This window comes from Crocodylus siamensis, chromosome 3, assembly GCF_052110815.1.
Source record: "Crocodylus siamensis isolate JL-2025a chromosome 3, ASM5211081v1, whole genome shotgun sequence".
Taxonomy (NCBI): Eukaryota; Metazoa; Chordata; order Crocodylia; family Crocodylidae; genus Crocodylus; species Crocodylus siamensis.
Window position 1 is genome coordinate 136,562,386 of NC_143397.1, and position 15,006 is coordinate 136,577,391.

At 41.3% G+C, this 15,006-nt stretch overlaps 1 protein-coding gene across 1 annotated transcript in view; it reads right to left on the bottom strand.

Annotated features, from left to right (window-relative positions):
- The window catches only part of PHLPP1 (PH domain and leucine rich repeat protein phosphatase 1), a 203,883-nt gene that overhangs the window by 20,579 nt on the left and 168,298 nt on the right, over positions 1-15,006 (bottom strand). Inside the window, exons 10-12 of the mRNA XM_090039305.1 lie at positions 12,968-13,123; positions 4,712-4,912; positions 2,158-2,320 (exon numbers count right to left, since the gene is read on the bottom strand). Of these exons, the coding sequence (XP_089895431.1) occupies positions 2,158-2,320; positions 4,712-4,912; positions 12,968-13,123 (520 nt within the window). The remainder of the gene's footprint in view (positions 1-2,157; positions 2,321-4,711; positions 4,913-12,967; positions 13,124-15,006) is intronic.

Below are 15,006 nucleotides of genomic sequence, written 5' to 3' on the forward strand. Positions count from 1 at the left end.
CAACCTGAATTTTTCTAGGATTATATACTAGCCCGTACATGCATTTCTGTGACTAACACAGTAGAACTGAGTGCCTCATTTCACCTAAATCTTCAGGAAAAAAATTATAAAAACCTTGTTCAACTGCTTTCCAAAAGCTCTAGATTTACTGATCGTTCTCCACACAAAACCTTCCCATAAAGCCCAAGAACTGATACAGCAGTCAACCATAGTGCAAAATTCAAACCAGCACACCTCAACCCTGACCTGGAGGAAGGCTCTTTTATAATGGGCAATCCTGTCTCTAGGCCTCCAGTCTACAGCACTCAAAATGAGAGGCTTGTCACTGAGGCAGATGTTAACTCATTTTATGCAAGCCAAGCAGATCAAATTACCACTTGGGTCTTTTGTTTCATGTGCTTATTGCGGTCTCAGAGCAATCTATCCTCGTTTAAGTTTCTAGAACTAAAAGATGGATTCAGTGCAAGAACCAACCCCTTGTCCATTTTGTATGTGTAGGCAAGTGGAAAGTGTTGTCTGACTCCTGGAAAGTGGCCCCTTTTTTTTTTTTTTTACTAACTTGTTTTCATAGCATCTGATGAAGTAAGATGTTGGTTACTAAATGTATGGTTCTCTAGTCAGTTTATTAAAAAGTGCCACTCTGATCTGCTTCTACCCTTTTCTCTCTTCTCAGAGAGAAAACCAATGGGGGGTGGGGGGGGGGGAAGAAATACACCCTGCTTTCTATAACCACACTTTAAAAAAAAAAAAAAAGTGTACAACAGGGTGTACTTTTTGTCAGATGTTTACATGTAGAGAGAGAGTTGGCCTTCCTCCACCCCAACCCTTCCTTTAAGAAAATGCCTTTTAACATTAATAAAATCTTAATGGTCTTCAATTTCCTCTGACCATTGTTCCAAAGAGGGAGGAGTATACAAAAATCCACAAGCTTGTTTTAGATTTCCTAGCTAAAACTGGCTCAAGCAGCTCATCCTTAGATGTGCTCAAACAGCAAAAGCAGCAACTTGAATAACACTGTTTAGTGTGACCAGATAGACTAAAAATACAGAAGGGTTCAGGTCTCGACATTCTTCATAGCTCCTATAGACCGAAAGGCTGTTTAAGATTATTGGTCCAATAGGAAGGCAATCTGCTCTGAACATTTATTTTTTAGGATTAAGCTAATTTTTCTGTGCCCAGGCAACCCATATACAATTTCCACCCCTTATTTTTGATTGGCTGAACTGGTGCAGAACCTGCTCTAGTTCTGTATTACAGCCTGGGAAAAATGCAGCAATCTGGTTAATGCATGACACCACATTTAGACGTATAAAAGTTGCCTCCTCGCCCCCAGGAAAACCTGCCTAAGGAAACTCAGATTTACATTTATTAAGAAAAATACACAAAATTAAATTGTACACTCCCAAACAGCACATTACTACTATAATTAGAAAACAGCTACTGCTTAAGTAGCCAAATCCTGCTACTTCTGGAATTCCATCAGTGTTCTTCAGGCCTTGTGCAGCCTGTAGCATTTAACAGGATTTTTTAGTCAGTAAATAGTAAATAGTTGGCTCAACTCATTGGTCCTTTCCACACAGGGTTAACTACCACGGTTACAAGAATGAACTGTTCTCATGTAGCCACTGCCAGAGGTCCTGGCTTCCATACAGTACTGTACAGGAAGACAATTAAAACCACATTCTGCAGAGCAGATGGGACTTGGTAAAAATGAGAGTGCAGCTTCACAGATCTTAAGGGCGTTTTGTATTAACACTGCTTTGCCAATGAGTTGGCAACAGTTACCTGTACATTCTGAGTCTGGATAATCCTATAGGAGTGCGTAGTAGGGTGAACTGGACGCACAAACATAGTTGGCACAAATGTATGTTGCAGCGTACACAGACACATCTCAACTCAGATACAAATGCAAGTGCATTGTGCATATGGACAGCTTCATTCTTAAGTACCATACCAGGTCAAACCACAGGTCCTTCTAACCCAGTATCCTGTCTTTCTCTGTGGCAGAGTGGATAACGAGAAGAGTGTTACATAGAGTATATTCAGAATGATACACTCGCTGCTGCTCTCTGCTTATAGTGCCCATTTTTTTAACAACACCATTTCTAGCCACTAAAAAAAAAATTTTGAAAGCAATTTACAAAGTCCATTCCTTACCTTTATTTCAGGAAGCTGCATGACTTCTGGGAAAACTTCGATGCAGTTGGAGTGAGCAGTCACCGTATGCATACGCCGACAGTTCATGATGGTTGTTGGAATGGCTTTCAGTTTGTTCCCACTAATATCTATTTCCTCCAACTCCTCAAGCTTGGCCATTTTACTAATAAAATTAAGTAAAATAAAATAAAATAAAATAAAAGGAGGAATTTTAAAATGTGCTCTGAATTTATTTTTAAACAGTAATGGTCTCACAATGGTTTTCACGTGCCATAATTTTAGGTCCATGCCCTTATTGCAGGTCAATGCCTGCCATCTCTCCACACACAGTATGCTGAAAGGGTGACAGCACAAGGTCAGGCTCATTCAGTCAATTTTGCTTTTTTTTTTTTTTTTTACTTCTATGTTAATCTTTATTTTCTTATGTTTATTTTCCTTTTTTACCTCATGCTTTTGCTCTTTATTATTTTAATCCTAGTTTCTTTTCCTCACATCAAGTATTCAGCCCCCCCCTTTTTTGTTTTTTAAAAATGGTACACTGATGCATTGGTCTCATATTGGATTGGCACTGACATTGACAGTATCAGAAGTTGGCCACACCAGGCAAAAAAGCCGATAATGTCGCCAATAAATGCCATATGCATGTACACAGCCGCAGCATGCATGGGGCCAGGAGTGCAGCCCTGGTGGCATGGAAAGCAGCATTGGCTGGTAAGTCTGGTGCGGGAGAAGGAAGGGGAATGGGGGGTAGATAGAGGCCCCCCATGATGAGGGAGGGAGGGAGCAGGGCTGAGGTTTGGGCAGGGACAGGTCCTGCTCAGTCAGGGTGGGGCAGGGCAAGGGCACAGGATGTGCCACGGGGGGGGAGCGGTGGAAGGGGGGCTCCTGGCCTGAATTTACTCCCGGAGAGCATGAGGGGCATGTGCCCTGGATCTGTGCACGGGGTGAGGGTGGGCTGCTACATTGAGCTGGCTGTGCCGGGCTTTTCCTGGCAGGGGGCCTGGGCCAGGCTGCGCTTGCAGCATGTGGCAGTGCCAGCCCTGGGAGGAGGGATATGGTGAATTTTGGGGTGGCTGCAGCACCCTCCTCCCCCATAGCCCTCTGTGCTGCTGCTTGCCCAGAGCACAGCCCAGGCCAGCCCCTGCTGGGAAGAGCTTGGTGTAGCCCCCAACCCCAGCCTATAGCAGCAGCCTGCACCCCAGGCACATGCCCCCCACGCCTCTGTCAGGATGCAGGCAGGGCATGAGCCATCCCCTGTCCCCCATCCCTGGATGAGCCTCTTGCAGCTGCATCCCATGCCCCACCCCAGCTGAGCAGTGTCTGCCCCAACTGCAGCCCCACTCCCTCCTTCACCATGGGGTCCTCAATATACACTTCACCATGCCCTTTCCCTCCTCCTACCTCTTTCTGTACACCCATCCTACCAGCCCAAGGCTGGTGTCCAAGCTGCCCAGCTGCATATCAGAATTGGATCAGCATCAGCCAACATGGCTCCTTAAAAATTGGCCATCAGTGTTGGCCCAAAAATCTCTATCGGTACACCTCCACCCTTTTTCCTAGCGTCTCATTTCTATTTTCTCTCTCTACAGTGTTTGTTCCCTCAGTAAAGCCCAGCCAGGTTGCAGTGGTGATGCGTAGGGGGCGCATATGCACCCCGTCAGGCTGTGCTCCCTGTTTAGGCAATGGGCAGGCAGGAGTGCCAGTGCTCCTCCTGCGAGCGCTGGCCAGGGAGCGAGGCCACCAGCAAAAGCAGCCATGGGACTTCCGGAAGTGGTGCAGCTGCTTTTTGAAGACAGAGGGACCTGTCGCGAGGGGATACTCCCCCACCCCCGTCATCATGATCAACCGCTGTGCCACCCCTGACTCAAGAAGCACCAGTTGCCCATGCCTGGTTAGAATAAGAAAGATGGATGTCTTGTGATAAATCTACTGATATCCCCTTCAATGAGGTTTCATTCCATCAGCCTTAAGGCTTGTCTGCATTTGAAAATGATTCTGGATTAAGTTAGGGTGCTAATTTCAAGCACAACAGCTATCTGGAAAGAACTCACTGTATAAGCCATTCATACTTCAGAATAAGAGTGCCTTTTTTGAGTTTAGTTGAATCCAAGGTAGAAAAAGGCACTCTTACTCTGGAGTATGCATGCCCAAATAGGGAGACTGTTCCAGAAGAGCTATTCTGGGCAATCCCTATATACATATACACCCTTCTTATGCAAGTGTAAAGCAGGCATGTTACAGTCTCTATGAAGAAGTAAGGGCTTTGACTTTTATATTTAAATTCGCAGACTATAATGGTACTGTAATGAATGGAGCTGGAGTATTGCACTGAACCTCCTTGGCTGAGAAAAGCAGGAAACACAACTATATTTGCAATTTAAGATACATAATACTTTGTTCCTTTGTACCACTGGAGAGTGTAAAGTTGTACACAAACACTGAAAATGTCAATTACTGAATCCACTATTTCAAAGCAACCACTCCACAGAATCTGTGCTGACCAATTTCTGAACAGCAAAACAAAGATGTAAAAATCAGTAAGAAGCTAGTCTACCTTGCTGGAAAGCTCTGAAGGTGGTTGTAAGCCATGTGCAGAATCTTCAGGTGTGGATGGCCTGTTAACAAGGGCACACATTTATCTGTGAGGTTGTTATTGGTCAAATACAGCTCCTGCAAGATGCTGTGGGTCTCTTCAGAAAGAGTGGCTGGGGGAAGCATTTCCAGCTTGTTGGCAGAGGCATTCAGGAACCTCAGGCTGCAAAACAAGATTGTATGTAAATGTTAAGAGTTACAATACTGTTCATTTGTCTTCACCTACAATAAAATATCTGCTTACTGAAACTTTAAAATGTTCCAATCAGGAGCAGTAAGCTGCTGAAAACAGTGAGAAACTTAGTCTAGTTTTATCCATGCAAAAATTCAAATTTGCTTAACTTGTTAAACTAAGTAGCAGCCAATCCTTCCAGTCGACAGTTGCAAGATGAAACTTTAATATCCTCAACCCTACTATGCATGGGAATAGCAGATGAAAGCAATAATATTGAAGTACAGATTTTCAAAAGGGATCAGCATTACATCACTTCCACATTGAGAACTTGTTTCTTTGTTGAGGCAATTTATCACTAAGGTGCCACAAAACTACATAGCCGCCTTTCAAGAAACTAGGAGGAGCATGGGTAAAGCAGCATTTCTCAGCACTCTGAAGCACAGGTTGTATTTTAATGAACAGTAATGAAAAGCATTAAAGGAACTATCTGCACAGCATGAGAAAGCAGTTAGTGAGCATATAAAAGAGTAGAGCTGTACCAGACAGGCAGGAAGGACTGGATAATTTAGGGAGGCAGATAGTTCTTCACCTCCAGGTCACAGTTTAAGAAAAGTCTAACACCCTCACAGAGGGAAAAAGTGGTTACTATTTCATACTTGGCTGATGGTCTGTATGCATGAGATGAAAACCTTAGTCTATTTTTTTCATTGATTTCTCTGCCTGCCCCCCATAGTAGGCAACCGTTGATCCTTCTGGACCATGATGCATGCATGAGTCACCCAGACCTTTGACATGTATACCTAGGCAGGAGTATGGAGAAGTGAAGGCTGCCCAGACCTTCCATCCCTGACTTTAGAAGATGTTGGGTGGCTTGATGGCTGTAGTTGTATGCATGTCAGGGAATTGAATCTCTCTCCCCCACATGACAGATGGACTCTAACACTGTACCCTTATGGGATATGTATCCTTGTTATAGTGTTTTCTATAGCCCCAACAGGAAGGGCCAAATCAGAAAAAAAAGGATTTATTCTTCTTTCCTCAAGAAGGCTCTCCCAGGACTCAAGTAACGTATAGCAATACCAGCAGGGAGAAGGTTATTGGTGCAGCAGAGGCAGTACAGAGTCCTACTGCAAATACTGATAAAGACTGCTCTGACTGACCAACTACATGGATATTATGCCAAACTCTGAAGGCTTCACAATGAATGAAAAAATAGATTTCAATACAATTCACAGATGCAACTCGTTGAAACTTGCCTGCTGCAAATAAGGGTCTTCATGCTACAAAGAAGCAATATATAAATGCTGAAGATATTAAAAATAAAAAAAAAATATACTCTTTCATGCAAAGAAAATGTTCCAGGAATTCTAAAGAACTGAAAGTAGGATGGCACTAATTTATCCATGAAGATTCTAGAGGAATTCACTCAGAAAAATGCAGCTTAATCATCAAGCTCTTTCATTAGTCACAAGAGCTGGAAGACTTCATGGAAATAAGCTGCCACTGCAAATTTCATTTTATAAAAGCCACTTAGTTGACCTCCACTTTAGCTAACAAAAATACATTATGCCCATTCAAAAATGGATGACAAAGCACAAGGCACACTGAACCAATTTTCTAGTATTCTAGAAGTATACATACCAGATGTTGGGTGGTATAGGTATATATACCTGAGGCTGAACTAGAACAGAAAGCTAACACAACAATACACAAGAATATTTTGGGAATGTCATCCTTACAAGCATTTTGTTTTTTTTCTCCGCTCTAAAAGTAGACACAATGATTAACAGTGCTGGTGCTACAAATGTATATATTTTTTACTTTAACCTTTATCATGCCCACAAATCAGCATTCTCCGAATGGGTTTTGACCTACTGAGTCTTAAATGATTTAGCATCTTTCTACTGCAGTCAACATAGGGGTTAACTATATACAGGCAACTCAATGTCCCCAATTTAAGCTATTTAAACACAGCAAGAATCTGCAGTAGAAAAGCTCCTCAAAAAAAGCTGGGAAAAAACAAATATCAATAAAAAAAGAAAACACCATCCTTGTTTCAATAATGCAGCAAAATATAGTTTATATTAAAACATTTAAAATGTAGATGTCAACTGAACTGAAAACACGAGTCAAAACAAAAATTCTCAATATTACTGAAATAAAACAAACTGTAAAATAAAAGGAACCCCCACTTCTCTAGCTAGGATACAGATATTCCCACCTCCCCTGTGCCTGCAGTTAAACCCCATGCAGGCCTCTAAACAGTTCTGATGGACAAAAACACAAGTACAAAAATCCCCATATTTCCAGGTGGAAAACTGTTCTGTCAGATTTGTCAACCACCATTTTATGGCAAAACCAGGCATAAAAGATCTGTGATCCTGACCCCATGACCTCTGCTTTGACCATGAGCAAGATGGATATCATCTATGCCAGTGATTCTCAATTAAGGTGCCGTGAGACTGCTGTTAGGTAGGGCGCTGTGAAACAGCAGTGTTCCACTTTGACATCCATTTCATCGGAACAGTGTATCGTTTCGAGGCTGTTTTGAAGCCCTTCATTTCGATTTCATTGTTTTGAACTTGAAATGAGTTGTAACACTGTCGAAATGAAACCGCTGGTGAAGTTTCATGCAGCCCTACTATTAGGTGTGCAAACATCTACACAATTCATAAACTCAAGAGATTTAAAACAGCAGTCCAGGGCATCAAAAACATCCTGACATGCTGTGGTCTTCCTGAGCTCTTTATAGCAGCAGAATTGCTCTAATATTTTTCCATACTCAACCCCCACCCCACAACAAAACAGAACCCCCCTCACCAAACAAGTGGAAGCTAAGAGCCAGCATCTTCCAAAGGGTGCCTTGAGTCTAAAAAGGTTAAGAAACGCTGCCCTATGGCTCAGGGTTTTCACATGCTGGTCTCCTCTGTACCAAGCAGACTGCTAGCCAAATCCCAAAATGACTATATTCTACTGCTCCACTCCTTTTCCCAATGGTGGGGGGAATATCTGGGGGCGGAGGGGTGTGTATGTGCTCAAACCTTATCTTTCCAGCTGCAACTTAGATCATCAAGTCTTAACACCATGCCGAAGCAGGACACTTGCCCAAGGCAGAGAATATCAAATGCTAAACAGAAACTATAGTTTGGGGGGTGGGGGGAAGGGAATTGTGGAAAGATTCAAATAAAACTGAAAAACATGCCTGAAAAAGGTCACCGCTTGTTTACTTTCCTTTTTAATAGCTGCCATTCTAAACTAAGGAATGCAAGGACATTAGAGAGTCAAGTATACATAAAAGCGAGTTCTCTTTCAATAATTCTTAAAAAATACTGCCCAGATATAAAAAGGATAATACTGTATTCTTAAAACAGAAAACTTGAAGAACTGGAAACTGGATGGAAGGTAAAATAATACTACTTCTAAATTAGAAACCTCATAAATGCTTAAAAACACAGAGTTTCCTTCATGCTGACTTTAACAGGGCCTGGCCAGGACTTCTCCAAGAACTTAGATTTATCCCTGTTCACCATCTGCCACTGAGGGCATGACAAAAGGCTGCTCTTCACAGGAGTGGAAATTTACTTGGGCACCACTATTCCCATCTCTCCAGTGCCTGTACTCAAAATCTGATTCATGTTCCTGCAGATAGCCCACTCAGATCGCTTATCAGATGGAAACAGAATGTCAAGCATTAAAGCCTAGTCCAAAATTAATTGTTTTCCTTTCAAGTTCCACCCACGCACACTACCATGAGCATATGAAAAAGTACAGCATCAATATAAGAAACTGAATACAGCATACTTCACACACAAAGTAAAATATAGTGAAAGGAACATGAATTAGCAACTACTAAAAACAGTGTTATAGAGATTAGGAAAGAAAACCAAGTCACTGGCAGAGGTGCTGGAATTCTTCAGTTTTGACAAAGTGCAAAATCTCCTTCGGGATAATAATATAAACATTGAACTCTGGATAGAACAAATCACCTTCAGTTTTATGGGGTATTAAAGCTATGTATCCTTTGATACATTTAGAGTTTCTTTTTTCTTTTAAGGGGGAAAACTACCAACTAGAATCAAGGCTCAGACTGGGGGTTTTTGCTTTCCTCTGCAGCAGGAGGGGGCCATTTTCCTTGGATGTCTCAAGGGTATTTTAACAACAATCACAGTGGCAGGATGCTGGCTGTCATTGTCCCTCTGCTTTTCCTGTGACATATTAGGGTGTTATACTTTGTAGCTGTGTGACAGGGTTGACTGTGTAATTTTATTAATAGGTTAGATAAGGATCTGTATAGGATGCTTTGGATAGGAATGATCCTGCCTTGGATTAGATGACCTCTAGAGGTCCCTTCCAGCCCTATGTTTCTATGATTCTATGAAATCCCTGAACATGCATAGGAATTCACAAGTGTTATTTATTTTAAAATATGAACCATAAAATATCCTATCTTAATACGCTGTTTCTGACAAAGGAGAGGCACCAATTTTCAGTTCAGGAAAAATTAAAAAAAAAAAAAAGGTTCCAAAATGCTTTTCCACTGGTACCTGCGAGTACTGTATTTAATGGAAACATCTAAATAATTACAAAAATCTTGTTTATGTGCTCTTTCCCTGCCTCCCCCTTCACCCTTCCTTCACTTCTAAGAACAAGTTTTGGAAGCACTCCACAAAACTTTGCCTACTATATATATGTTAGTGATTCTTAACCTTTTAAACTCAAGATGCCAACTCCCACATTTTGGCATCACCTTGATCGAGAACAACTGTAAAGATCTCAATTTACTTACTTTTTCTCCAGGCTGCTGATGCCACCAGGCAGAGCTGCCCCACACACCTATTTCCTGGAGGGGTATGCATGGCCAGATGTGGAAGCAGCTACAGCAGAAGCAGGTGCCCCATCTGCATTTGATTTTGTCCTCCTCCCGTCCCCTACTGCCTGGCCATTTGTAAACATGAAACGGAGGTTTAGAAAATCCAAATTTGGCTGTGCTCTATGCTCAAGAAATTCCACCTGAGGGCTACTGCCAGCATTTCTGATTTACAAACTGTCAGGCAATAGAGGAGGGGAGGCAGAGGAGGGAAGGCAGGGAAGCAAAACAATACAGTCAGGAGCATCTGCTCCTCCTTCTGTAGCTGTTTCCCTATATGGCCCTACATGCCCCTCCTGGAAACAGAGACAGTACACAGGATCAGGGGCCCATCCATCAGGACTGGGGCCCCACAGCACCCTGCATGCCCAATATATTGTACAGGGACACCCTTGCAGCACCCTGCATGCCCAATATATTGTACAGGGACACCCTTGGGGAGCCCTATAAACCAGATGACAAAGTGCCCGGGGGGGAGAGTGGCGGGGGGAGAGGACAACAGCATGCAGATCTGGTCAACAGGCTAGGTGTTGAGCACCCATGCTATAAAACAACTGTGGACAGTTAAACCTGCCATGTTCAGTTCACAAGTATTGCCTGCTCAGAGGAGATACTGCTGCAAAGCACCTGAGTGCACAAAATTATACAGGAAAAGAGAACAGATTCTGGGTCAACATGTGCCCTAGAATATTAAAAAAATAATGTGAAGACAGGAAAGCAGTGATGCTTTCACTATGACCCACAACCACCATAGGGTGGCATTCATCTCTCTGTCGTCATGTTCTATTCTGAATACCGTTATATGTGACAGTAGTAAAGACAGCCAGGACAGGTCTACATAAGTACTCTTACTTTTTCACCATCAGTAGGGCTGCAGTGATGAAAGATAGTAAGAAAAATGGAGCTGAAGAAAATCAGAGTAGGACAGGCTTGCACATCATCTGCACCAAAACATATCATCACTAATACCTAAAGCAAAGCCTGGGAAATGTATTCTTTCCAAGGGATTTCACAGAAACAGAAGAAAAAACACAGAACCTTGAAGATCTGAAGTCCGATTCCACTAAACAATGGAAGAGTGAATTTGACAACGGTTCATTTTTCAATATACCATTTGTGTAGCAGCATGTGTTCAGTGAACATTTGAGGTTCTGTCTTAAATAAAACAAGTACATTCAGTATTTGGTGCAGAATTTATTTCAGCCAGATCTTTTTATAAATTATCAGCATTTTCACAGTATAGTTTAACCTGTTTGAGAGAAAAATGGTACAAATTTCTTATGCATCTTTTCGCTTGCTGCAAAACGGCACTAATCTACCCACTAGGTTAAAAGCCCATAAAGCTAGCTCACGCAAGGATTATTTTTTTCTTCCTTTCACAGCTGTAAGCAGTTTTCAGAAGCTACTATTTCTTAATTTTTTGCTCTCCGGTGTTACATTAAGTATTTTTTCTCTCCAATTTAATGTAAATCCAATTATTGAATGAATTCATATTATGAATTATTTATTAATTATTTGTATTTAAAGCGAAGTCGGTAATTTTTTTTAAAGCTGTTGTTAAAAAGAACAACAACAACAAACTGTGAGCATTTACAGCATGGTATGGCTAAGATCTTACATACTCAAATGTCCAGAAAGTTCAAAGATGCAGTCCCCACATCAACAGCAGTTACTGTTCCTTTTCTTATGACTTTTTAAGAGACTTAACTTCACTGCAAAAATCACAGTTGCTGTGATAGGAATTGTTACACTTCCTGACCTGTTTTGATCCATGCATTTAGACACAGAGTCTCAACATCAGCACTATATTAATATGTGAACATTTTCCCCCTCAACCAATTCGTTCCGACCCTAGCCTATGAGTAGGGGTCTACCGAATTTGACTGCTGGACGATTTTGCAGGCAGACCATGGGGTGAAAAGCCATTTTTGCAACAAGTGGCAGGGCTGCATGATGGCCAACCCTCGCAGCCAATAAGTGATTGGAGGAGGGAGAGTGCAGCTTCACTGAAAAATTCCTCCAACATTGGAGGAAAGTTCTATGCCAAGATATGGGAATAGAAGCAGCTTTCCTCAATATATTTAACATGTTTTAACCTAAAGGACAGTTTTTTCCACAGAACACTAATGAATTTAGTAGTTGCCATATGGAAGTATTCTACTCTACCAAATCCATAACCATTTTAAATCACCTGTGCAATGACAAGTAGAAAAAATGGGAAAATCCCAATAGCTTCATAATGGAATCAAATGTAAAATAAGGGGTTTTATCTCACTGCACTTGCACCCATCAGTATTTTGGCAATAAACATCAACAAGATCAACAGCCCTCTCTTGCTCCCAAGGAGAAAAAATAGCTTTGCACTGTTTTTACTGCAAGAGAAGGAATTCCATGCACTCAGTGTATATCAAGTTTTATGCAGTGTTGATGAACTAGTAAGTCTATGTCTGTTTCCTGATGCACAGAAGTATGAGAAATATGCAAAACTGAGCAAGGTAGTCTACCAAGGACCTCTCACCTGCACCTGTCCAAGGCTAGAACGATAAAACTGTTAACAAATCAGTTAAATCACCCACCTCCAGACTATAAACAACAGTAGGTTTTTACAGCCATAAATAACATTACAAAGACCCCAAGAGTAGAGAAGCAGTAGAAAAATAAAAAGGGGAAAATCAAATCCAGTTGTCACTAAATTACCTAGTGTTACCAACACTTGCAGACAGGAAAATGTTGCAGACCAAAAATAGAAGGAATTAATGTAATTAAGTTACTTTGACAGTTGTGACAAGTTTACTTTGTGTGATGGGCATAAATAAAGTTAAGCCTTTGACTGAGGAAAAAGCTTTTTGTACTTGATCAAATTACCAAAAACTTAGTAGTTTCTTTAAATGCACACACAGGCAAACATGTCACACAAAAATATTGTATATTATTTTGCAACTAGACTTCAAAAAGTAGGGGGTACAATGGGAATCTAGGGAAAGAGCATGTATAAGTGGGTTACACCAGAATAAAAACTATTTTTGTTTCACTAGGTTAGGCAGGACATCTGTTTTCACTGCAAAAGGCTCATATAGCTTTCAGTTTGGGTGAACTCCAGATAGTGTCCTCAACTAAGAGCTAAAATGCAATGGTCTTTCATGTACAAACCAAATCAAGAGCCATGTTCTCCCTACCTGTCAGCTTTCAGGAGAAGGTTAGATGGCAACTCAAGCAGCAGGTTGTGCTGTATATCCAGAACCTCCACTTGTGTGTGTTCAAGCCTGTCAGGCAGTCTCCCCAGCTGGTTATGTCCCACCAACAGCTTCCGCAAGCTACTATTGCAGAACAACCTTAAAGAGCAAAACATCAATACAGTAAATGGAAATGAGAAAGAAATGCAATGAGACCTACTCTTCTACAGAAGTGGAGTTTGCCACAAAAGGAGATTCAGCCAACTGATCATCAGCAAAAGGTTTTAATTTCCTATAAACTCTCAGAACATCTTCCCACATCCCTTAAATAAGGTGTGAATGTTCAGAGACAGGAAGGGTTGGGGGAGGAAGTGGAATATCAAAATGACTACGGAATGAAATAGAGAAATGTTATCTGATTGCACTCTCTGAAATGCGCATAAATGTGGTACTGATGAAGTGGGTAATTATGAATGCCCACTGAGAATTTCACTTGTGGGATATCTTCAGGTACAGGGAAGATTTTTAAAAAAAGGAAAGAAAAAGTGTACAAGAAAGCCAGCCATCCCAGAAACTTAGCAGTACTTTACTCATCATGTGCTGACTCATAATCCACTGCAATTTCCCTCCTCCCCCATTTTTCCCTTTTGGTTAATACCAGACTAACATAAAGCCTCCTTTCCAGTTCTAGAGAGAAAAGCGGATTAGATAAATTTCATTCCATCTTGAGCTTTTACAAGCTCAACATCCCCCCTTTGCCCCATTTATTTACTTGTTTGGGCTAAGGGTAGAGAGAAAAATAAAAAGAGGGCTGGTTTTGATAAAATCTAATGGTTAATATTTGCCACATGAACAGTTGGTGCTAGCAAAGGAATTTAGATCTTGGACTGAAGGAAATCATCACCCAGAATGATCAAGTTGAAGTTTTGAATAGAAAACTACTATAATTTTTTTTTATTAAAAAGTTTAAAAAACAAAGATTATTCTTCATCTGTCACCTTTCTTAAGCCCCTGTGACTGTATCATGACTGTTTAATCAGATGTTTGCCCCACATGCTGATCTGTTTTCAATCAAGGAATCTCAAAATTACTCAGCATCACAGCAGAAGCCTTCCTCACTCCTTTACACTGAAGGCCCAGATGCATGCAAAGAATCCTACCTTTCCCTCTAAGACATTACCCAAAGTACACTAATGAATCATTGGGCTAGTGTGCCAAAGTAATCAATGAAGTACACTGACTTGTCCCTTGACAGATACAGTCATACTACAAGTGTACCAGTCTTGACAATTCTTAGTAGAGAGTTGCCTGTGTCACGTGATTATTAGGGTTACAATTCAACAGGCAACTTTACTATTCCAGAAGACTCAAAAGCAGAGTTGAATAAGCTTTAATACACAAAAGATAAAAAAAAGTCTTAGGCAATTTTGTTTTACTTTATTTCCCCATTTTGTTTAAAAAGGCCTTTGATTACAGATGATGTGGCAATGTGGCACTTGGGGAGAATGCAGTGCTTAATTTGTGGCACACCTGCCAAAAAGACTGGCTTCACCACTTGAGCTTACAAGCGGTGCTTATCAAAAGTCTTCCAAATCCTCCAACAATATTTGGATTTGTTAAAAAAAAAATCTGTCGTGATGAGAATGAAAATGTTCTTAAGCCACCCAATTACTCAAGGCATTAGGCAGCATGGCACACAAGGAAACCACCCAGCTGAAAAGTAGGGAGCCCCCTACTCCCTAATAATCCAGGGCTCCACTGGGATATAAAGACAAGGCAGGTAGCCAAGTCTCTGGCCCAGCAGATGACCTGATTACTGGTCAAAACTGACTGAATGATTGTCCCCATGGTTCAGTCAAACTGATGTTTTCTCATCTCACACCATTCCACTGGAGAATTTTCAACTAGTTCTGCTACCAAGCAGCTGCCCAACAGGCCACTTTCTTCATAAAAGCACAAACAAAGCAGGTCCTCAGCCACAGAAGGTAGAAGATGCACCAAAACTTAGTGAAGAAACATGCAAGTATTCTCTTAGGGGACAT